General features: G+C 42.8%; 1 protein-coding gene across 3 annotated transcripts; it reads left to right on the top strand.

Annotated features, from left to right (window-relative positions):
* Window positions 1-66: 66 nt before the first annotated feature.
* On the top strand, window positions 67-22,381 carry KNL1 (kinetochore scaffold 1). Of its 3 annotated transcripts, none has more exons than XM_032112839.1 (26): window positions 67-307; window positions 1,910-1,964; window positions 2,816-2,855; window positions 3,088-3,147; window positions 3,342-3,403; window positions 3,835-3,890; window positions 4,237-4,276; window positions 4,767-4,804; window positions 5,133-5,185; window positions 8,150-12,424; window positions 12,809-12,929; window positions 13,043-13,110; window positions 13,236-13,334; window positions 14,354-14,469; window positions 14,699-14,789; window positions 15,274-15,390; window positions 16,246-16,333; window positions 16,735-16,803; window positions 17,159-17,198; window positions 17,307-17,408; window positions 17,894-17,994; window positions 18,268-18,336; window positions 18,470-18,579; window positions 19,103-19,221; window positions 20,981-21,103; window positions 21,208-22,381. In XM_032112839.1, exons 1-26 carry the CDS (start codon window positions 85-87, stop codon window positions 21,311-21,313), a joined length of 6,441 nt encoding a protein of 2,146 aa, XP_031968730.1. In that variant the 5' UTR covers window positions 67-84; the 3' UTR covers window positions 21,314-22,381. The 3 variants fall into 3 exon arrangements, with proteins under 3 accessions (XP_031968730.1, XP_031968729.1, XP_031968731.1); XM_032112838.1 differs by having other exon boundaries at window positions 12,785-12,929; XM_032112840.1 differs by lacking the exon at window positions 67-307 and adding an exon at window positions 459-552 and having other exon boundaries at window positions 12,785-12,929.
* The last annotated feature ends 957 nt before the right edge of the window (window positions 22,382-23,338 follow it).

The following is a 23,338-nucleotide window of genomic DNA, read 5'->3' as shown; positions in this document are numbered from 1 at the left end:
ACCGCGCACCCCGCGGCGCCCGTGCAGCACCGCGCCATCCCCATCACCGAGGCTCCGGGCGTGCGCGCCGCGGGAGGCACCGAAATGGCAGCAGCACAGCGATCCGTGGAGGCCGCCATGTTGTACGACACAAGAGGGCGCCATGTTGTACGGAGCTGGGGGCAGCCATCCCCGTACGGCGCCAATGTGTCGTCACGGGCGCGGGGCGGGCGGTTGGATTTGAACGGGGCGGCGGCGACCGGGGAGCGGGAACCGGGACCGGGGACCCGGAAACCGGGATTCGGGAGCGGGGGTCCCCAAGCGGGAGGTAAGAGCGGCCGAGGGGCCCGGCGAGCGCAGGAAGCGGGGCGGGAGCGGCGGCGGCCGTTGCCAGGGGCCGGGGCGGGTGCTGCGGGGAAGGAGCGCGGGAGAAGGCGGGGGGAGGAGGTCGGCGCTGCCCCGGGAGCGGCCTCGGGATGGGCTGGATGGAAGGAGGGCTGAGGCGGTGCCACCTGCGGTGGGCGCGGAGCGTGTGGGGAACCCCCCGATAAGGGCGGCGTGGATCGATCCGAGGTAATTAACGTCTGGGGAACGTGTTAATGTGGTGTAATTAACGATAGAGGAGATTAATGTGGGGTTGGTGATTGATAAGTGATTGGCGCCTGGGCTGTGTGGGTGGCAAAGCGAGGGCGCGTGGACAAAAAGAGACGGAAAAAGAGACTATATGGGCTCATCCTAATGGGGAAAAGGTCGAGGAGGGGCGGGATGGGCGGCAGGAATGGTTTGAAGGGTTATGGAATGATTCTCGTGTAAAAAGGCGGGGGTCTTCATTAGCACAGCGACTCAGCTCGCCGCTCGTCCCTCAAGGATTGTAGAGGAATTTCAAGCAGGATTAAAGAACAGTTGAGGAAGGTGGTTGGGAAGTGAATTTCCCAATTTAATATCCCCAATAGCAGAGTGGTTAAGGCTTTTATAGCCCCAGGCTTATCTCCCCCAGCGATCTTCCCTGTCTCTCCCTTCTTTGTGTGTTCAGTCTGACTGAAAGTGGGTTTAGATGGGGTATTGGGAAGAAGTTGTTCCCTCTGTTAGGAAAATTAATTCACAACGCCAGAGTTTGTGTCCAAAAAGGAGACAGAGGGGTCCTGCAACTTTAGTCATGAATTAAGGGAGAGGCCATGGGGTCTCTCAAATTGCTAGAGAACGCAGCCTCCTTTTTATCCTAATTTCCCTCTCCCCATTGGCTGAGGTACTTGAGAGGTACAGACTTTGCAAATCTCCTAATAGAACCCTCTTCTAATGCGCCCGGCCGGCCCTGTCCCCTCTTTTTCTTTGTATCTTAGTTCTCTAAGTCCAGGAATTTATCAGGGCCTTGGATAAGCAACAGTTTGTGTCAATAAGTAACATTCTCCTGTTGCTTAACTTACCTGTCAGTCCCTGGCTTAGGCAGACTCACAGTTTGTAAAAACACATTCCTCTTACTCCTTTCAGGAGGGTTTTAAGAAAATTGAGCCAGGCTCTTCTGGCTGTATCTAGAGAAGGGACAAGAAACAGCAGGCACAAGCTGAAATTCAGTTGAGAGGGAAAATGTCTTGTATGTGTCAGAGCTAACATTGTCTTGGATAAGGTTTGATCTCATTTATCTCCCAGCTTTTACCAGAATCTTAACTTTAAATAAAAGGTCAATTAAACAGTAATACTTAAACTGTTAGCACAGCTGTTTTCCAATATACAATAGGAAATACATGTCAAATGTGAATATAACAGGAGAACATGGACTTGAGAGGCCTGTGTACTTCAGAGCATTTCTGTGACTAGAGAAGGATGGATAGCAAAAAACACAGCATCAAAAGCTAATAGCCAGGTGTGGGTTTATGCAGTTTTCCTACTGAGGTTCATTAATGGTTTTGAATTTTGGTGCTGTACTCTATAGGAAAAGCGCATCCTTCAGCAATGGACAAGATTTACACAGACTCTAACATGGAAAGGTGAGTTGGAACCCTCTGAAAATTTTACTGTGGTATAAATATTGCCTTTTAGAGGCAAAACTTTTCTTAGTGCACTTCAACATCCCTTGAATGAAGTGTGTTTTCCATTGTGAAGAAGACCTGGGAGTTCCTTTGGTGTTTGGTGAGGGGATTTCACAGTGATGGAGTGTCAGGAGATGAACTGACCATGGATTGGGGGGGCAATCTGCTGAGTTTTCCAAAGCTTATTCTGGGAACCAGTGCTGAAATGATCAATCTGTTACAAGTACTTGTTTATTTAATTCCACACTTGTAAAAATAGCAGAGAAATCAATTTATTAACCTCAAAACCATGGCAGAACCGTTCAGGAAACACACCTTGGTGCAATTTTGTGCCCTCATACTGACGCCTGGAAATAGAACACAAATTTTTCCAGACAATATAATGATAATATAAAAGCAAACCTTCACTTGAAAGCCTTCAGGTACCCAATATGGTGAAAAATAGTGCCCCAAATTAGATCCTTACAATTGATAAAATCTGGCAATTAGAGTATCTGGCCAATATTGTCCAACTAGAGGAGTGGTTGGTTAGGTAATGTCCCACCCTGGGTTCTGCCCTCCTACCCTACCTTTTTTATGCCTGTGGTTACGTGGTGCCAAATAAAATGTCCTTGGAGAAGTAACAGGCAAGACATAACAAAATTTTAGGAATGTGTCAATAAGCCCCTGTTCACTGTGGGAAGAAAGGTGGCAAAGTACTAGAAGCTACACCGAGGCACTTAACAGTCTACAAAGCTGCAAATACATGAAGATTACCTGAAAGCTAAAGACTTCAGGCATCAATACCTGTTTCTCTTTTTCCCCTGCAGTGATAACACAGAGCACATCAGAGGGAAGCGCCTGTCCTCCGTGAGTAACTTACAGCATTCCTCGAAATAAAACTGTGTGAGGGGCAAAAGAAGCCATGGGAAGCTCAAAGAGGAACTTGCTTTCTCTTGGGAATTGCAGAAAAGCATTCTAAAAGAGCCTGTTAGACTGAGAGGATTGACTAGGGCACTGCTGGCTCTTAGAAACTCTCTCCAGCCAAGAAACCAGCTCTTGGAGCTGCAGCTGATATCTCAGCTGTTGTGTTTTCTTTCAGATTTTAAAGGCTCCACGAAATCCTCTGGATGATCTGGGAAATGGGAATGAAATGACCCAGGTAGGTCTCCCAAGCCCTTTCCTACCAATGCTCCCCAGTGCTTTGCTGATTAAACTGTGTCACTGGAATAAGGCAGGTGGTTTTAGTGCAGCATTTTTGATAATAATATTGAAACACCACTTTTGTTCGGTTTTGTGTTTCTTGGAGACCTGTGCCTGTCGTGGGTAGCAACCTGTTGTGTTCTTTATTGGCAGGACATCCACGTAGAGAGACGCAGGAGGAGCTCGCGCAGGGTCAGCTTCGCCAACACCATCAAGTGAGGGAGCTGAAGGGTGCACACCTACGTCCCTTCCTTAGCCATAAAATGCAGGGAATAATCCCTCCCCCTAAAACTGTCCTCACTGGGTAATCACAAATGACTGCAAGCAGCCGCAAGATTGTTATATCGAGTTGGCTTGAACTCTGAGAGCCATTGTTCATTTTCTCTTCCCAGCTGAAGAAAAGCACAGTTCAGTGGAATTAATACAGTTGGGAATTTTTGTTTCCCATTCAATTTCCATTCATACATCTTAAGTGTCGTAATGGCATCCTCTCCCTGAAAAATACAGTTGGGTCCAGAACACTTCTGGCTTTTGTTATCTCGTTTCAGGACATGTAGAAAAGATTGAAATTAGTCCTGATTTTTTTTTTTAAATTTGCTTTTAGAGATGGTTTTGTGTTTTCAAAAACTGGTGTTTTTGTTCTTAGCTGCAGAGTCTTCCAGCGAGATCTTAAGAACAGCATGTCAGAGACAGAAAATACAGGTAGAACTCCTTTTTCTTTTCCTGACAGGGTTCCCAGATTCCCCAGACTATTAGCAACAAGATTTTAGCTTGAATTTAAGAAATCAGAAGTTTTCTGGTTGGGGAAGGAACAACATGGTCAGCTCTTTATCCTGGGCTGGCTGAAAACCCCTTAGCCACAGAGTTTTTGCTGTGAGAAGACACATCAAGAGTGAGAACTTCAGAACATTCTTTTCTGGGCAGTTCACTCTTGTCTCAATGTTTTATTGAATCGGAATCGTGTGGGTTGGGCAAAACCTTTAAGATAATCAAGTACAAACGTGATTATGCTTCTCACACTGTAATTTTGTCATTTTCTTATTTTTAGGGTGTTCAGCAGATGAGAAGGATGATACCTTGACTAATCAGTAAGTATCATGTCTGATAGATATTTGTTATTATTCAATGTTTATTACCAACCTTTTTTCTCAGAAAAAGGTAAAGCATTAGTCTGGCCTCAAAGTTCTTGTAGATAAAACACAATGATGGGATCTGTAAAATTAAAATGACTTGGTGGTAAAATAACAGACTTTATATGTGAGAAGGGAATTTCATTGAACCATAGATTCTATGAAAAATAAGGAATTAATCTTTTCTTGTCATTGAAGAATTATAATGCCCCTGTATGTTAAACAGTGGTTTGTGGCAGAACAGTTAATTTCATGGGAAAAATAAGATTGTGACTCAAGTTAGAATATATTGAAGACAAATAAGCAGCATCTGGTGTCTGCTGCCCAGACCCACATGAGTTCTGCCACAGAATTCTGCACAACAAAATTCTCTGCCTCTTCAGTTTATTGATCAAGGCTTCTCTTTGAAACCCTTCAACAAACTGTTTCTCAAACCCACATTTTGTAGGAATGAAGACCCTGGGGCTGTTCCGTGTGAGATCACTGGTGAGTCTGGAAACAGATTTAATAACAAAACTACTCTGTTTATTTAAAGCTGCTGATTGTGTTTGAGTAATTTTAACATGCCTGGAGCAATCTCCCTGCCTTGGGAGAGCTCTCTCTGGATGGGCTTTGTCCCATGAAGTTGTTTACAAGGATCCTGTTATGGAAGTCTGGGTGGCTCTTCGAGGTGCTGAAGGGAGTAATGAAAATATTTTTCAGGATGTATTTGGATTTAGTTGTATTTATTTATTCAGTGCATTGATCTTCAGCTCTGTGGACAAAAAAATAAGCAAATAGCACAAAAACTGGAGTATTCCCTTTCTTTCCACAGGGATGAACACTTTGCTTCATGCCCCCATCCAGGCCTTGGGGCAGCAGACTGAGGTATGTGAAGGCTTTTAGTTTTTTGGTGCTAAAAATACCAGCGTCCAAAATAGATCACAAGAATTTGTGTAGTAAAGATTAAAAATGCTAAGTGCCTAAAAAATAAGCCTTTGTATTCACATAAAATTCTTCTGAAAGTGAGTATCTGTTTTGAAGTGTTTCCTAATCTGATAGGCATTAGACTGCAACATAAATAACTCTTGCTTCTGAAATTCCTCTGTAACTTCTCAGTAATGAACTAGTTCCTCCATTCTTCTCTTCTTTGCAAGCCTTCATGAGCCCCACTTTCTTTACTAATATCATATAAGTTTTTAAGGCAAGTATAATAATCACGATTATTAATATGATCACAGTTATACTTTGCAAAGGTGAGGCCAGCTAACCAGTCAGAGAGAATCCAAATTCTTTAAATATTTCATTGAACTAGTTACTTCCTAATTCTGCCCTTAATTCTATGCTAGATGCAGCAACCAATTCTTATCTCATCTGATAATCTAATTTAGCAGTCACGTTTGGAATGTGCACACAACTAGGATTGTTGTTTAAATTCAAATAACCACATAAACCATGTTTATGTAATAGGTCTAAAGCTAATCTGTTTTGTAAGGTCCCACACATTATGGAAGTTACATTCTGTAATTTGTCAAAATCTTGCACTAACTTTAAGACTACATTTTCCTTCCCAGAAATTAATGTAGTTTCTATTATTACTATGAACATGTAATTATTTATCATTTTCATCTAGATCTAATAAATGATATTTCCCTAGAAGATCATATCCTATCCTAAAACAATACGATTTGCATATATACATGAAAACTCCACGGTGTGGGTCAGAGTCTTGTCTGTGCTGTGTTTCACGTGTGGTTGCTGGTTTGGCCCACATGTGATGAACTCAGGGTTCAAGTCCTTCCACTTTGAGTGCAGTATAGGTCACCAGGGAGATTTGATATGGTCCCTTCCACTTCTCCTGGATTGGGTTCTGATGCACACTGTGTTTCTTGGTTGGAAAGGATATACAGGCCAGTCTAGTCCCAATGATTTGTTGGTAACAATGTACCTTTTAAAACTTACAAGAGTTAATTTTAATGCTTCGCAGGATATTGGGTTTGCTTTACCAGTCTGGTTTCAGGTTTGAGAGTAATCCTCACTGGTTTGGCAATCTCTGATCATCCAGGTGTCTCAGTTGCCCTGAGGGTTACAGGGTTACAGCATTCTCTGCCTCCTCTAAGATTTCTTCGAGCTATTCTGATTCCTGTAGCATAAAAATCTTTGCTTTAAAGGCTTGTGATTCTGGTGTTTGAATTTGTATTTCCCCATCCTGTAAAGTTATTTGAACATCCAATTCTCCCAATAAATCTCTCCCCAACAAGGGGATTGGGCATTCAGGCATATATACAAATTGGTGTTTTCCCCACTGGTTTATTAATTTAAATAGTAATAGTTGTAAAAAAGGGCCTCTTCTCGTTCCTCCCTGTCGCACCCGCAATGCTTACAGGTTCTGAGCTAAGTTTTCCTTTTCGTGTATTCAGTGCTGAATAAGTTGTTCCTGTATCAATTAAAAAATTTACCTTTTCATTCCCAGTAATAATGTAACCAGGGCTCAGGTGAGGATGATACCCCTGGTTCCTTCAGGGGGGTTTTTCATTTTCATTTGAGGTCTTGAGCCTGATGGCTTGAAGAGCCTGGTTTAGGTTCTTTGATTTCCCCTGACCTGGGGACACTCCCTTTTCCAATGTCCCCTTCCTTTACAAATTGCTAAATACACTTCAGCTACCAACTATCACAGCACAAACTGCTAAATCCATTTCAGCCACTAAATATCACAGTACAATTGGCCAGATATACTTCAGCCACTAATTAATGCAAATTACTAAAGTACTTCTTTAGTCACCAATTATTATAATAATTAACCAATTGTTTCTGAGTGAGGGGGGTCCTGAGTCCTAATTATGGTTTCAAATACTTTAGCAACTCTGTCCAGGTCTTCCTTATAAACTCCTGCCACCTTTCTCCATGACATCAAATCCACTATTAAAAACAGGGTTACTGGACCATAATTCCCTGCTGGAGGGGAGCCATCAGAACTTCCCTGGCATCTCCCCCAACATCTCCTTGCTGCCTTTTAGTGCAGCCTGCAATTGGGCCAAAATCCTCCAATCCCCTAAAATGTTCTTTCTGTTGCAGTTCACTTTCCCAAGACTTCCTTGTGTGTCTATCCCTATTCCCCAGGGATTCATCATTCACCCTCCCCTTATTCTTTGCCACAGAGCAACCATCAGCTCTAAATCATCCTCCTCTTCTTCTCACCTGCACTTTAAGCCCCTCTGTCCTGTGCTGCCACACAAAACAACACCTCTTTCAACCCTTTGCCTTTCTTTTCCTTTTCAAGTGTATAAGGAGCTTCATCCCACTTACTTTCCCTTCTGCAAAACAACATTAACTGCAATATGATATTATACTGTAATATGATGGATATACTGTATCCATCCTTTGGCCACTTCTCTTGATCTTCCAGCGTGTAAAGTGGCCATCACTGATTACAAACTTTTATAAGTTTTCCACGTGTGAGGGGATCACCCCCAATTTGTGGTCGAAATAGAAGGTGGAAATCATGTTGCAGAGAAATAGAAAATACTGATCCGTAAGTCTCAGTAATTGGTCTGTCCTTGCTAAGATGTGGCTAGATGGGAAGTATGAGATGAGACACGTTGTTTCATTAAAAGCCATTTAAATACTATACATTTGAATAATTCAGTCATTGTCCTGTCCTTAAATATGTTACTGCTTATCAGGGAGGCCTGAAATCAACAGGTTGGGTTTTTTTAAAAAAAATTTATAGAGCTAAAACCTTAGGACTTTACATTAGTCAACATTAGTTGACTTCTGTTTCGAATAGAACAAAGCATTGGTCATTTGTTTTAAGTGTCAGTTGCTGAATTCTCCTTTTTTGTTGCTTTTCAGTGGCATGACGTGGACCACACTGCTCCAAGGACGGACAGACAGGACACCACCCTCCCCTTCTCAGAGGAGAACGAGATGGAGATGACAGCCAGTCACACAGCCATGATCTCACGGAACCTCAGAGCCCCCCAGCCTGACAGAACCGAGAAAATAGACCTCACCTCCTTCCTGGCCAAGTTAAACTCCAGCCAGGGGAAGGCAGAAAGCAGCAAGGAATTGAGTTTGCTCTCTGACCCCACAAACCATCTGGGCCCATCTTTGGAACAGAAGGAAGAGGCCACTACTGTGAAAAAAATAGATTTCAATGAATTTCTGTTGAGACTGAAGTCAAACAATCCTGCTGAGGCACCTGACAAGGAGAATGTTTGCTGTGTCCCTTCCCAAGGCTCAGGAAACATGGCACGACTGTCCGGGGAGTTTGACTATTCCCATGAGCCGCTGGACACCTGCAATGTGACAAAAGTGTTTCGAGGCCGAGAAGGTGGGATGGAGGTGACAAAATGTGAGGCAGCTGATGTTAGAATTCCATTCCCTGGCATTGGTGAGGCTCCACCAGAGCAGTGGGAGTGTGCGGATGTCACCGAGGTGTTTGCAGACAAGGGCATGGACGTGACAACCAGTCACACTGCCAAAGTGTCCTTCGCCCTCTCCACGGTCGGGAACCAAAGTCTCGACTTCCAAAAGGATTTCCCACCCACAGAGTTGGATAATTCTGTGTTAAGGAGAGCATCTAATCAGGACTTCAATGTTCAGCAGGAGTTTTGTGCAGACAGAAGAACAGCAAATGCTGAAGACAGAGGAGACCCCCCAGTGCTGCGAGTTGGGAAACAGGAGGCCAGGGCAGTGTCTACCATCCAGGGATCTGTTTCGTCTGAGACCGACTTCCGAGGGCACAAAACTGTTGTGTTTTCCGAGTGTGATGACATGGGAATGACTGGGAATTACAGAGACATCATCTGTAAGGCCAGCACCACAGAAAAGGACAGTTCATGCCATAAAACCTGTGAAAAGCCAGTGAGTACCAACCCTCCGCTCACAGGGAGCAGATCACCGGCGCGTGGGGACATCCCAAGGGGTCTGGCACCTAGAGATAATCCTGCTGCTGGGCCCTATAAAACCAGTGCACTTGAACTGCCTTCAGCCTCATGTGGACACATGGAAAACATGTCCCAAGCTCGTGGTCCTGCTGCAGCTAGCACTGGGTTTGGCCCACATACGCATTTGGGGGCTTGCGGTGTTTTGAAGAGCGGGTTTGATCCCTCTGCAAACCCCCAGCTTGTTTTTTCAGGTGAGAAGACAGTAATAATCGCAGGAGAAGACATGGACTTGGTTAAAACTTGTGTTAAGGATGGTGGAAAGAATGTTGATAATGAACATCCCACTGCAGTGTTCACCTCTGTCACCTGCAAACCTCATTTCCTGGGTAACAGATCCACACCTTCCAATGTAACTGAGACGGAAGAAATGGAAATAACAAGATGCCACACTGTTGTCTTTGATGGTCAAAGCAGTGGGATAACAGCAGAACCGAAACAAATGCCCTGTAAAATCATTCCAAGAAAGAACCAGAGCAAAAATGTCACTGAGGGTGACATATTTGTGTATTCTGTAGATATGGACAAGGAAAATGTTGAAGTGAGGAGTATTGATGGGAATAATAAATGGAGCCAGGCTATGGAAAGGAATGCTCAAGATCTTCGGACGATAGTGGTTGATAAGAAACTTGGAAAAACCAACTTCCAGGCAAGTGGTCTGAGTTCCTGTGCCAAGAGCATGTGTTTGTTACAAGAGCAAAACAGAGGAGTCCATGAGAATGTTGTCACTAACACCAGTGCATCCCTGTCTTTGCAAAGCCGAGAAGTTGTGGTATCACAGCCTCTGGAAGAAGACCTTCCAAGCGTCTCAGATTTCTGCACAAATGATGCAACAGGCGTGTTTTTGGGTGATCAAAGCATGGACATCACCAAAGCTCATCCTGCTGCCTTTGAGATTGCTCCTAGTAACAGTGAACAAGAATTCATGGATTATAATCAGAACAATGCATCCAAGCATCTGCAAAACCAGCCCTTCCCATTTTCCAGTCACCGTGGTGTGGATATCGTGAGTCAAACTCCAGCAATGGAATGTGGGGACTTGAAAATGAACACCAGTAAGCAAATTGTTACTGCTTTGGCTCCAAGTGGTTCATTTACTTTCAGTAACAATCCTGCTCCCTCTGGAATGAGAGGAAATGAACAGTTTGGGACAGTAATAGGAATAAATGCAGACAGCCAAAACTCAGAGAGGCAAGAGAAACCCCAGCCTGTGAGGGCAGTAAGCAAAGTATTGCCAACCCGAGGAGACTCTGACAGACATTTTTCCATGGGTAAAACAGGTTCTTCAAGAGAGGATTTGAAAACTCCTCCCTCAGCTCATGTGCTGCTCCGGAGGGGTGCAGAAGAGCCAGTGTGGGCCAGGACATCTGAGGCACCTAAGGGAAGTTCCCAGTTGTCTTTGTTAGGAGAAAAGTCTGTTGTGTTTCCCCATGGTGAAAACATGGACATGACTGGCAGGTGTGTGGTGATGGTTCCAGATTACAGCATCAACATTGTTCTGTCACAAAACAAAGCAGCACCTGGATGCTTTGGTCAAGATGGAAATGAAACAATGTTCTTAGAAAAAGGGGCCACAGCAACAACGCCAGCGGAGCGGGGTGGGCAGGAGGCTGCTGCAGGTGGCAGCACCATCAGTTTTGCTCTGGCTCAGGATGTGGAGATCACCACAATTCACACAGCACAGCACAGACAGCCCATCCCAGCCATTCCTGCTGACAAAACCATTGTGTTTGCCCACGACCAGGAGGACATGGACATCACTGCATCCCACACTGTCGCTGTCAGTAAGAACATCTGTGGATTTGAGGCCCAGCAGGTGCCCCACACAAACACCCAGCAGCCACCACAGCACATGCACAGTGGGTTGGTGCCCTGCAGAGGTGACATGGACTCCTCACAATATGCCACAAAACCTGAGGATAAGCCCAGCATTCCCTCTTCTGCTTTACCAGCCTCAGCATTTCCTAGTGAGAAAGGAGCTACCCAGGTCCCCAGTGGCACAACACCACATTCAGTTTATTCTGTCTCCCTTCAAGAAAGTACTGTGGATGTGGGAGCACCCCGGGATCATGGCCTTCCCACGGATAATTCTGTCTCTGTAAGCAGGGAGCAGGATCTCACATCACCAGAAAAACTGCAATCAAAGAGAATATCTTTCAAGTTCCCAAGTAAGGGCCCTGTGGATCACAGGGAAGAAAGTGGCAGTTTGGGATCCTGTGTTGCCTTTCCCATGCAGGGATCAGATCCTTGGAAGGGTCATCCATATACCCCTAGTACTCAGAGAAACCAGCTAGTGGAACAGGATTCATCTCAGTGTGGAGATTCAGATTTGGGCTTGGCTGGAGCAAACCCTGTTCCAGCTGCTAACAAGGAATCCAAGAAAAATGAGGAGCTGTCAGCTGAAGAGGAAGTGCCTCCAAAAGACTTTCAAATAACCTCTGAACAAACTAGGCAACCTTTGGTCAGTGATAGTCCAAGGGATCAGACTTATCCCACTCTTCCACCAGCAGTTTCAGGTATTTTAGATATTTGTTCAAAACTGAAAGATCTGAGAAGGAAATCTCTTTCCGTTTCCAAAACTGTTTCTTCTGACCAGTTGCCCAGTTCCTCAGCTCAGCCAGAGGATACTGTGAGGTTGGCAGAAAACACTGTCAGTGAAGCAAATAACTTCTTTGATACCAAAAAACAGGAGAACACAGGTCTGGAATCTGGAGCTGATCCCATAGAAATAGTGCCTAAGGATGAATATCCAGGAATAAGTATCCCTCTGGGTATATTCCAGCCTAAATTACCAAACAAGAGAAATCGTGTTTCCAGTGCAGAAGACATAAATACAAAATCAGACAGAGCAGAAGCCCCAGTTCCAGCAAACAGCAGTGAAACCCCAGGTAACAAGTCCAGCAGGCAGAACTTCAGCCCTTTTCAGTTCATAGCAGAAGAATTTCTCCCTGTGTGCCTGGAGGAAATGGATTCCAATGAATCTGTCAGCTCTGAACTCATGGAAAATGCTTGGGATAATAAAAATAAAAAACAAATCCCCCACTCTGAAAAGGGTCCATCTGAAGAGACAAAAACTTGCAACACAAAAAGAGCTTTGGGACCAACTGAGGAGGATCTTCAAAGCCCCAAGAAAGCCAAGAGGGATGAACATGTGGATGCTGGGGCCTCTCAAGACTTGGAGGTGAGCCTGGTCCCTCACTGTAAGGATACAGGGAGCACTACCAGGGCTTAAGTTTTGGGGGGGGTGTAAGTGGATCTGTTAGTAGGTTTTCTTGTTTTTCATAACCACCAGTTTGCTGTCACTCTCCTGTGTCATTCCCTGTGGTTTTCATTGTTTTGCCAAGTTACAAGAATCAGGTTGATGTGTGCAACATTCCTGTACCAGGCAAAACAGGCAGAATGAGGGATTTGCCAATTTTTAAACTTCTCTGCATAGTATCCCTTTAATCCTTTCAACGAACAGCTACAATAAACCACTGATCCAGTTAGGTTGTTTCATATAACTATATTGATTTATTTTTTTAAATTTTGTTCATATTAGGTGACTTTTGATGTTGTCCCTCAGGACCAAGCAGAAGTTGAGGAAGGTGGAGAACCTCCAAATCTCTCAGCTAAAAGCCCCGCGTGTCCTCACGCCAGCACCAGCAGCTCCCTGGATTCTGTGAAGGCTGACACAGAGTTAACACGTAAGAGACCATTTGCGATAAGAGTCCCAAACCTTGTGTTCTTTGCCCTGTAAGATTGTTATTAACTCCACCAACATCCCCCCACACACACACTTTCTATTTTGTTTTCCCAGTCCAGCGCAGCAGTCAGGTGGAGTCCCAGCTTCTCACAGACAGCATTTGTGAAGAAAATTTATGGGAGGTATGAACACAGCTGGACAACAGCAACTTCTTGTCCTAACAGGAAAAAAATCCTGTGTGCATACACCACTGAGCATTCGGTCTTGAAAAATGGACTTACCTGTATGTTTTTCCTCAAATGTACAGAAATTTCAGAGTGGTGCTATCACGGTTGGGGAGTTTTTTACCCTTCTTCAAGTCCATGTTGTGATTCAGAAGCCCCGGCGCAGCCAGCTTCCAGCCAGTGTGAGTGGAACAATATAACTGACCTTAAATAATACTCCTTTGTTGTTTTGGGTTTTAATTTTTAGCAACTCAAACATCTTTAAATGAAAACCGGAACAGATTTCTATCTCCTCACTAAATACCATATATTCAGGATTTCAGGGTTACTGTTCTTGGATAAATATGCTAATTCTTGCTTTTTTAACTTGTTTTAAGGACAGTCAATTCGGAAGTAAGAATTAGAAGCTCAGTCTGATCTTTCCACTTTATCTTCTTGCTGTGTCCATCAGCCACTACTGCCTGCAGCTACTCTGCACTCCTCCTGCCTGTTCTAGTCTCTCCTTTGGAAATGCTTCACCATGACATTGCTGCTCTTTATTTCCTCACCTGAAGGAAGGGGAAGAATTAAAGAACAGAAGTCTGACTTCTAAATCCCTTCCATTTTTATTTGAAATGCTCCCCCAGCTTAGCTGCAGTTTACTTTACAAATTTATTCATACTGAGTTGTCTCTAAATAGTCATCAGGCTTAGTAATGCTGCTACTATGCACTAGTGACTGGTAAAAAACTGCCACCACCCCCACAAAAGCCCCTGAAAACTCTCTCTGAAGGAGTGGAAGTAATTGATGTCAGTTATTTACGAGCTTTACTATACAGGAAGCTTTCTGAAATACCTCCCCTCGTATTTATTTGAGGAATAAAGCTCCATAAGGCTTCCCTAAGACTTGGGAGCTTGATTCTGAATTAAGGATAACTTTGAATTAAGCATTGTTTTATTGGGGAGCACTCTTGTTACCTGCATAACACACACATGTTTTCAAGTCTTCATCTAAAAGGGAGTGAACCTCTTTCAGTAATACTTAATTTCATTTTTTTGAGCCCTAATGATGAGGCACATATCCCAAAAGGAAGCCTGTGCTCCGGCGTGAGGAAACACAAGGCGTGAAAGCAGAATTGAATTGATTGGAAGTTACTATTTCTGAAAAATATGGATTTTTTTTTTCCTTTTTCTTCCTACTTTTCCCTGTGTTTTTTTCCCAGTGTGCAGTCAGTGCACCTCCTACTGCAGAAGATCTCATCTACAGCCAGTACGTTCACCGGCCCAAGCTGCGGATTTATGAGGAGGATTGCCAGGACCTGTCTCGGAAAACAGTGGAGTGAGTGGTTTTCCAGTCACACAGTTTATCAGTAATTCATTTTTTCAGCTCTGGGTGCATGGAAATGGCCTGAAGAAAGTTAATACATTACATATAGGAAAAGTAAAAATATAGTTAGTAGTTTATTACAGATTTAGAAATGAATTGTACAAATATCAACGTGCTGCTTTATGTGGTCAATGCAATTGTAACAAGACTTTCAACTTTTTTTTTTTTCTCCATATTTCAGGTTAAAACCACATGTGAGTGTCCTTGATCAGCCCCTGGTGAACGTGATCAGGAGTTTGTGGGAAGTAATGAGAACCTGCACTGATGAAGAGGTAATGCTGTGTGGAGATAATATATGTAATGAAGAAGTGAGGATAATTTATTTAATACACATCAAATAAGAACCAGAATAGTCACAAAATAACAGCAGGTGAAACAAGGCAAAGTATTTTCTCAGTGGTAAACTGCTGAGAACTTCCAGCATGTCAGGAGAATGCAAGGAAATATGTCCTTTGAAATATATTAAAGGGGAAAGAAATGACCCACAGTTACTGCATATAAAACCCAGAAAATTAATAAAAGCATCCCACAAGAATTGAGAAGGTGGATCAAGAGATTTTGGTTTCTGCTTTTTGAATGTCAAGAATAAAGATCTACTCCTTGAAAATAAAGAGTCAAAATTGATTGGAGACACAGTATTTTTCATAATTCATCATTAGTTTGGCATAGGATATCACTGAGGTTGGGTGGTGAGCTAGAGTCAGGAAGGATTATATTTCCATTCACTTTCTCTTCTGTATTTCCCATTCATCACAGCTGAGTAAGTTTGGAGCAGAACTGAACAAGATGAAATCCTGTTTCACCAAGGAGGCTAAAATCTTGTCTCATAATGAGAAGGAGACATTGTACAGGAAACTGCTGCAGAGTGCTGAGGTAAGGAGCCACAGGGCTGCAGGCATTTGCATTTAAAAAGTCACTTCTACCACATTTCTTGTCTTTAAATGTGTAGGAGCTTAATGATTTTAAGTGTGTACTCTCATGGAAGTTTCTTTCTTATAAATACATTTCCCTTTTATTTGTATGCAAATACAACACTGGGACAGTGACTGATAGTGACTTTCTTGCAGTCACACTGTAGGAACCTTCTGCCTAAGAGTTTTGGTGATTAACAGTGAAAAATGGGAGTATTAAAGGAAACACCATCAAAAATTAGCTCTGTATACTGCAGCAATGCCAGTGTTAGTAAGTAGGTAAGTAGTATTAGCAAGTATTTAGGAAGAAATTCTTCCCTGAGAGGTGCTGAGGCCCTGGCACAGGTTGCCCAGAGAAGCTGTGGCTGCCCCTGGATCCCTGGAAGTGTCCAAGGCCAGGTTGGATGGGGCTTGGAGCAAGCTGGGATAGTGGAAGATGTCCCTGCTCGTGGCAGGGCATTGGAATTGGATGATCTTTGAAGTCCTTTTCAGCCCAAACCATTCAGGGGTTCTCTGATAAGTGACAAGGAAGTGCACAAGTAATGCATTGACAGGGATCAAAGATGTGTATTTATAAAAGCTCTAGGGATTTATTTATTCCCATGTCTTATCCCTCACTAGGGAGATTCAGTGAGCATTCAGTAATTTCTTATTATGGGCTACTGCCCCACTGTTTGTCAGTTGCCTCTTCCCTCTAATGACAGATTTCACTAGCTGCTTTAATTAATTAGCAAGCAAAGAGCCCCGTGGTGATCCCAGAAGAAAATTCAGGTTTTAAAATAATATCACTGACTCAATTACAATTTTCCGATCTTAGGAACAATACAGAAAGCTCCAGTCAAGAATAGAAAAGGTGGATGACCAGACAAAGGAGGTAGAGAACTCCGTGGTTGCTCTGGAATCAGGTGTGTGTTTCCAAACAGGTGACCAATATGCTGCTTTCTCTTTTTTCTGCAGAGCTGCTGTTTAAAAGGTCAGTTCAGGATTCTGTGTGGTTGTTTGATACAAGCTGCAGTCAGAACTTGGCATTACTATGTAATGATGCTCTGTAGTTTCAATTCTTTATCTCCAATGCCTTAAGCAGAAATCAAATTGCACAGTAGCAGCTCTAAAGCAGTGCAATAAAACGAGTTTTGCTAGTTCATATCACTTTTTGAGGTTTTTGGTAGATACTTTTCCATATTTTTGTATATTTTTTTTGGTTAACTTCGAAGTGTTGAGATTTCTAGAGCCCACAAACCAACAAAATTAACTCTAAGTATTGAATCTGGGAGTTCTGCACAGACCTGACACTTCTTTCCCACAGATTCTTTTTGGGATGAAGAGGAAGCCACCTGCAGTGCTGGAATGGCAGGAGGGCAGAATGTACAGAAAGGTAATGGAACCAGCTGAATGCACTTTTTGTCTGGTGTTTTAGAATGTGGAGAGGGTGATACTCAACCCCCACCCTGAGGGATTTAGACACTGCTGCTCTTTCCTGCATTGCACATATCTAATTACATAGGGGTTAAAGAATGAAAAGGACTGGTTTTTCCCTGGAAAAAGGGAATTTAGAACTTGCTACCTGAAGAGTGTGTGCTGGCTGTCATATTCAGTACTTTAATTGTCCAATAATTATAACCCTTAACTCGGTAGGAACAGTGAGCACACAGCAAATTAGGGCTTCCAAATTAGGGCTACTCTTTTCTCTCATTCTTTTCCTTTTCTTTCCTTTTTTCCCTTTGCTTTAGAATTGCAAAGCATCACAGCCCAAGAAGAGGAACTTCTGAGGTAAGATGTCAAAGAGGATTTAAGAATCAGGTGCACTCTCCGTTTTTAGAGGGTTGGTCTGTTTTTAACCACTGTACCACATCCCATGGGATTGGTTTATCCTTGCAGAGAACTGTCAGAGATGGACGCTGAGGATGAGCGTGATTTGGCTGAGATGGAGGAGCTCAAGAAGACTGAAAGGGTCTGCCTGGAAATCCTGAAGAAATATGAGTAAGGAAAACACCTCCAGGTTTTAATTTTTAGTAGCTATTTCTGGGGCCTCATATGTACATGAATGTGTTTGGGTTTGGTTTTCCTTGTTATTTGATGTGGGAGATCTTGGGATGCCCATCTCCTTGCAGCCTAAGGTAGGCAATAAAGCCTTGGAGAACTTCCATGTGTGAGGCAGTTATTCCATTAGCAGCTTTGCAGTGGTACTCTGTGTTCAGGGTTTCTACATCCAACTCTTCTTCAACCCCAAAATTGACATTTATATAAAATTTATAGTAATATGCTTGCATTCCCAACAGATTCTTATATTCTGTTAGAATATAAGCCTCTGTTTGGCATTGGAAAATTTCATTGGTGTATGATGTGGTAAGAGCTGCAAGTGCATTTAATACTCTCATGTTTGTCCCTCACAAAGTTGTTTTGAATTGATTGGTTGGTTGGTTGAAACCTGGGGTGATGGTGGGGTTTTTTTTTCCCTGTTTCAGCTTCACTGAGTGGGAGTTGATGGAATGGAGTGAGCAGCAAGCTGTCTTTAATTTTCTTTATGATTCTGTGACACTCACAGTTGTGTTTGGACCCCCAGCAGGTGAGTCACAAAATGGATAGATTTGTGTTTTATGAATTTGAAATGTTAGAGAATAGAAACTATTAAAATATCCATATTTTTAAAGATTTGCTGAAGGGAAATAGTAAATAGAAAATATACTACAGTGTGTAAGCTGAGAGAGGTAGCTTTGAATATGTTTTTCATATGAAAATTCAGAAATGTATGTAATGCATGGCTGTTTCTGAAGATGAAGAGCTGTAACTCCAGAACTAAGCATGGAAATAACTGGGGTTTTTTAACTTTCTTTCTCAGATGGTGAGTTTTTTGCTGCACGTCCTTCCAGAAGCATCATTAGCCTGGACTTTGAATCCTTCCTGGATGGTGAGATTTTTGAGTAGTGTGAAAGTAGCAGCCCTGCTAATCTGTTGTTGGGAAGACTCGAAATGTGTGCTTTATCTTCTAATGCTTTATGGAATGGCTTTTCAAAGATTTCTGGTTTTCTTTTGTGTTGCAGAGGAACAAGCTCCACCCTCCTCGTGTTTAGTCCAAAGACTCCTCTTCCAGTTTATTGAAAGTCGGGGAAGCTGGCAGGAAAAGTGTCCCACACTGCACTACTTGCCCCAGGTAACATTCCAGGGAAACTCTGAAGACTCTGAAACAAACCCAATTATTATTTTCTGCCACAGAGAAAATAGAGCTGAGCTGAGAACCAAAGTACCTTAATGAAAGCTTCAGGAATGCAACCCAAAATCTGCTTCAGGAATATTCTGAGGTATCAGGGGAAATACCTGTCTCTGAAGGCAGGAGTCCTAAAAGGTGGAGTTTATTAAAAAAAAACTTTTTTTTCCCCCGGAAAAAAAAAAAAGTGAGCTCAAGGCCATTCTGCCTCCTAAAGAATGTAGGTTTAAATTGCCAAGGCAAACTTCTGTGTTCCTGGGTGACTGTGGACCTGTTGGCAAAGCTGAAAGGACAAATTTAAAGCAAAAAATGTACATTTGTTATACTTGTACAATTTCATTTTTCCATCCAAACTGAGGTAGCAGTTAAACCATTTCTATTTTTTGTACTTTCTAGGATGAGCTGTGTGTTCAAGCATCACGTGGTCACCCCTTGAGTGCTGATGTTGCTTTTCTGATTGCCTCCCCAGGCTCTCTTTGACATCTCCTTGGTGGTGAATCGCTGCAAGATCTTGGGAGAGGAGTTGGAATTTCTGGAGAGGTGGGGTGCAAAATTCCATCTCCTGGAGACAGATGTCAAAAACACTGAGTGAGTAAATTTAGATAATTTAGTGGTGGGATTGTTGGGGTGTCCTGTGCAGGGCCAGGAGCTGGACTTTGATGATCCTTGTGGGTCCCTTCTGACTCGAGATGTTCTGTGATTCTATAAGATGGTGTGCACAGTAGCCTTAAGAGGGAGTTTCTAGATAATCAGAAGCAAAACACTGAAGTAGTTTCAATTTGGTTTTCTTAAAAGCTTTGGTTTACTTAAAAGCTATTTTTAAAAACAATTTCTTTTCATACAATTGCACTGTAGTGTCCCAGTACATGGAAATTAAGCTGTTCATGGGTTCCTCGATTTTATGACTATTAGACAACTTCTCCTTCCTTGCTGTTTTCCTGCTCAACTTGCCTTTCTTAAATATTTAGGCCAAATTGTAGCAATGCAAAGGAAACAGAGCCAAGAGTTTACCTGTAGCTTAGGGCTTTGTTTCCTTTAATCTTGCGTTTGCCTCAGTGTAGGAACCCAGAGTGCCGAGAATATTTCTCTGCCTGTTTTTAAGGGTTCTTACCCCCCTGAACAACACTGTTTTAGTCTCCAACCTTGGAAAAAATTACCAACAATCAGACAAGAACTAGAAAATACAGTGGTGTGAATTAGGTGATAGACTACTATGTAAGATTGTCACAGGGTGAAAAATTTAGAGGTTTTGGGCTTCTCTTTGTAGTAAATAGGCAAGAGTAAAAAATACCAAAATGGAGGATTGTTGTTGTTCTCTAAACCTTCTTCTCCTTCTTCTACTACTCCATGTTCTGCAGTAAAAGTAATTTGGGATGATTGGATAGAGAATTCCGCACTTCCTGCCCGTGTTACTGAATAATTGGTAGGAAAGTGAAAATAATGTATGTTTTTAGTAACTATTGGTTAAAATATCTTTAAAAGGCTGTGTAAATCTTGATAGAGAGACTTCACTCCTGCTTTCTGTGCTCTATGCTGTACCTGGGTCACGCTAGTGGCTCTGTTCCTCTGATAAGGCTTAATAAACAACTCTCTGGAAGCATTGAAAATCAAGGAAAAGTCTCGGTTTATCTTTGAAACTCCTTGCAAGGACTTTCAGCAAATTCTCTCCCATCAGGAGGGATTTGATTTATGGCACAGTTCAGTGTCACCTCAGTCAAGCAGAATCAGTCACGGAAGGAGGGGTGCACTGAAACTGAAGTTTACTTTCTTTACTTTCCATTTTCCATTGCTACTTCCCAATTTTTTGGCATGTCCCAGTGGTACAAGACAAATACAATTTCACCTCATCCTTCCATTATTGATGCATATCTTTAATTAAGAAGTGCCCAATTATTAATTTGCTCTGCCCTCCTTGGTGCTGTTCCAGAGGTTATTCTAATTTTGTAGTTCCCTTTGCAAGAGTGCCAAAAGTGCCATGGAACTGGAGGCAAATAAGTCCTACTTAAAACATTAGGAAACCTTAACTACCTGGGAATGTTTTATGGTAACTAGAAAACATATTTTTAATCTCTATTCTCCCATAATTTCTGGATGGTTCTGTGAATTATGTGTGCATTAACTTTTTCTGTGGGAGAAGTTGCGGGTTTGCTTTCCAAAGTGTTGATAAAGTGTGAAGGATCTTTTTTATCTTATTCCTGAAGTTCCTGTGGGTCTGTGCTGGATCTCTTTAAAAGTTGCTGCGCTTGTTGCATCAGTGACATTGTGTATTTCTGCTCCTGGCACTAATTCCAAGGTGGAAGCAGATCATTTGACTGTTTTGCATGGATCTTTGTGTTTATTTCCACAGGGTGAAGCTTGTGTTCTCCTCTTCCGTGGCTTTTGCAAAGTTTGAGTTGTCTCTGGCTCTCTCTCATGACTACCCATCTGCTGCACTTCCCTTCAGTGTCCAAACCCACATTGGGAATATCGGGTGAGCTGACAAAGCACCGCTGCATGTGACTCCGTTCTGAATTAGGGATGGGGGATTGAACCCTCGGGATCCTCTCCAACACGTGATAATTTTATCTTCCCCAGGGAGAAGGAAATTGCTGCTGTTCTCTCCAGTGTTCCAGTTGGTCACCACTATCTGCAGAGAATTGTCTTCTCGATCCATCAGAATCTGCTCCAGGGTCCCAGATGATCCACTGGATCCACGGGCAGGACTGAAGCAGTCAGAATGGGTAGTCTGTGAATTTAGTCTTATGAGAATTCCAGCTGTGTCTCCCTGCAATGGGAATGCTGTTACCCACTCAGCTCTAGTATTCCTGCCTATTTAGTATCCTTGTGGCTTACACCAAGTAGAATGCTTGGTGTAGGCCACAAGTTTTACAAAAGCAGGGGTGTCTGAAGAGGAGGAGAAGGAAATTCCTACGTCCTTTGTAAGTTCAAGGTGTTCTCTCAGTCACTGGTGGTCATTCCTGGCCCAGATAGTCATGATTGGATAGTCATTCTTAGCATGGATATTCTTCTACCATAGCCCATTGATTTTGTCCTGGGGTCATTTACAGGGCTCTTGGACGAAGCAATGAGTGTTCTCTAAATTATTGCAACTGGAATTTACTTTCACTGACATTATTTCACTACCACATGCAATTTAACAGATCCCACCACGTCTGGTGTTTATCCATTGCCTGGGACCCCTCCCAGGCCAGACACTATATCCCTGCATCTGATTAATTAACCAGTTAACCTGTAGCAATTAACCCGGTCACTAAAGTCAGAAATATTTTTGGAATTAAGGCTAAAAATCCCTGTGCTTGCCCACAGGCTCCGGGATGCAACAGCCTCAAAGCCGTCACTGTGATTCTCTGGCTGAAGTTAGTTCTGACACTCATTGTCTTAGTCCAGCACTATCTCTGGGTGCTGGGACACTGTCCCAGTTTGGAATGCCGTGGAATTTTAGCAAGGAGACTGAACTCCTAAAACCTGGGAGTGTCTGTAAGCTCTAGCTTGGGTTTGTGTATATTTTGTGTATTATGTGGGTCTTGCTGTTGGAACTGATCTCACCCTGACCAAGCCAAAGCACCAACTTTGGCTCAGCTCTCAGTTCTGCAGCTGCAAATCTTGGTACCCTGTAAAATATGTTGAATTTAAAAATGTTTTCCTGTATTTTAGTGTTTATATATTTTGTCTTTTTACGAAGTTTGCTTCTGTATGAAAAGTGGAAGTTTAATAAAGATTGGATTTATCGCTCTTCCTGCTTCAAAGGGAGATTATGGGCTGCTCTATTTAAACTGGTGATTTAGCACTGAAAATTCAGTGCTAAATTCAATTCAAAATATTGGAATAATTATGTTAAATACTTGGGAAGGCTTTTCACAGTATGATTTTTTTTCCCCTTGCCTTTCCTAGTGCTAGTTTTCTATGTCCTGGCTTTTCACGAGAATTTATTGTATTTTAATTTGGAAGATAGCACCCAAATCATTCTCAGCTTAGGTCCTATACTTGGAATTTTGAATTTCCCCAGCCCATTCTCCATGCATTAGTAAGTAGCAGAGAGTGCTGCCACAGTTCTCCAGGAGCATTATCCACCTCTTTTTTTGGTTTTTTTGGGCTGGTTTTCTTTCAGTGTATTTTACACACTAAAGCATCAATAACTATAAAGACTCAAGTGAGTTTTTGGCGGAGTTTATTATATTGCTCTGACCATTGAATCAAAGTAGCGGGTGAAGCCACACATTTGTAGTAGGAAAATTATTCCATTCTCCAACTGTAAAAAATCATGGAAAACTTCACTTCCATGTGCCAAGAATCAGCGGCTCCAATCTGTGCCCAGCAACGCCTCAAGGCAAAGGGATTCCGTCAAAGTCAAGGGATGGGGCTTCCTCTGTGGAATCGAAACCTCTGCTCCAGATGTGTCTTGATCTCCAGCTGCTTGTTCCTGGGTGCTGGCCGAGGAATTGCGCGGGCCGCTGGATTTACGGGGGCAACAGGGTTTTGGGCTTCAAAAGGGGAAAAGAAAAAAAAGAGAAAATAAGTGAGGGAAAACAAGGGAAAATAATGGAAAGGAGAGAGAAGCAAAAGGAAAAGAGTGGGGAAAGAGAAGGAAAAGGGGGGGGGGGAAAGAGAAGAGGGGGGAAAGAGAAAAGAGGGCAAAAAGAAAACGGGAGAGAGAAGAAAAAATGGGGGGGGGGGGGGGGGAAGAAAAATGGGAAAAGAAAACAAA

Source organism: Corvus moneduloides, chromosome 6 (assembly GCF_009650955.1).
Source record: "Corvus moneduloides isolate bCorMon1 chromosome 6, bCorMon1.pri, whole genome shotgun sequence".
Lineage (NCBI taxonomy): Eukaryota > Metazoa > Chordata > Aves > Passeriformes > Corvidae > Corvus > Corvus moneduloides.
Note: the sequence above shows the minus strand (reverse complement) of the source record. Positions and strands in the feature narration are given on the sequence as shown.

Bases quoted from the DNA above. Each gene is read 5' to 3' on its own strand.
- KNL1 (XM_032112838.1), top strand. From the start codon at position 85: ATGGCAGCAGCACAGCGATCCGTGGAGGCCGCCATGTTGTACGACACA. The intron at 12,425-12,784 runs GTGAGCCTGGTC...TGTTCATATTAG, and splicing joins GGGCCTCTCAAGACTTGGAG to GTGACTTTTGATGTTGTCCC. The intron at 21,104-21,207 runs GTGAGCTGACAA...TATCTTCCCCAG, and splicing joins ACCCACATTGGGAATATCGG to GGAGAAGGAAATTGCTGCTG.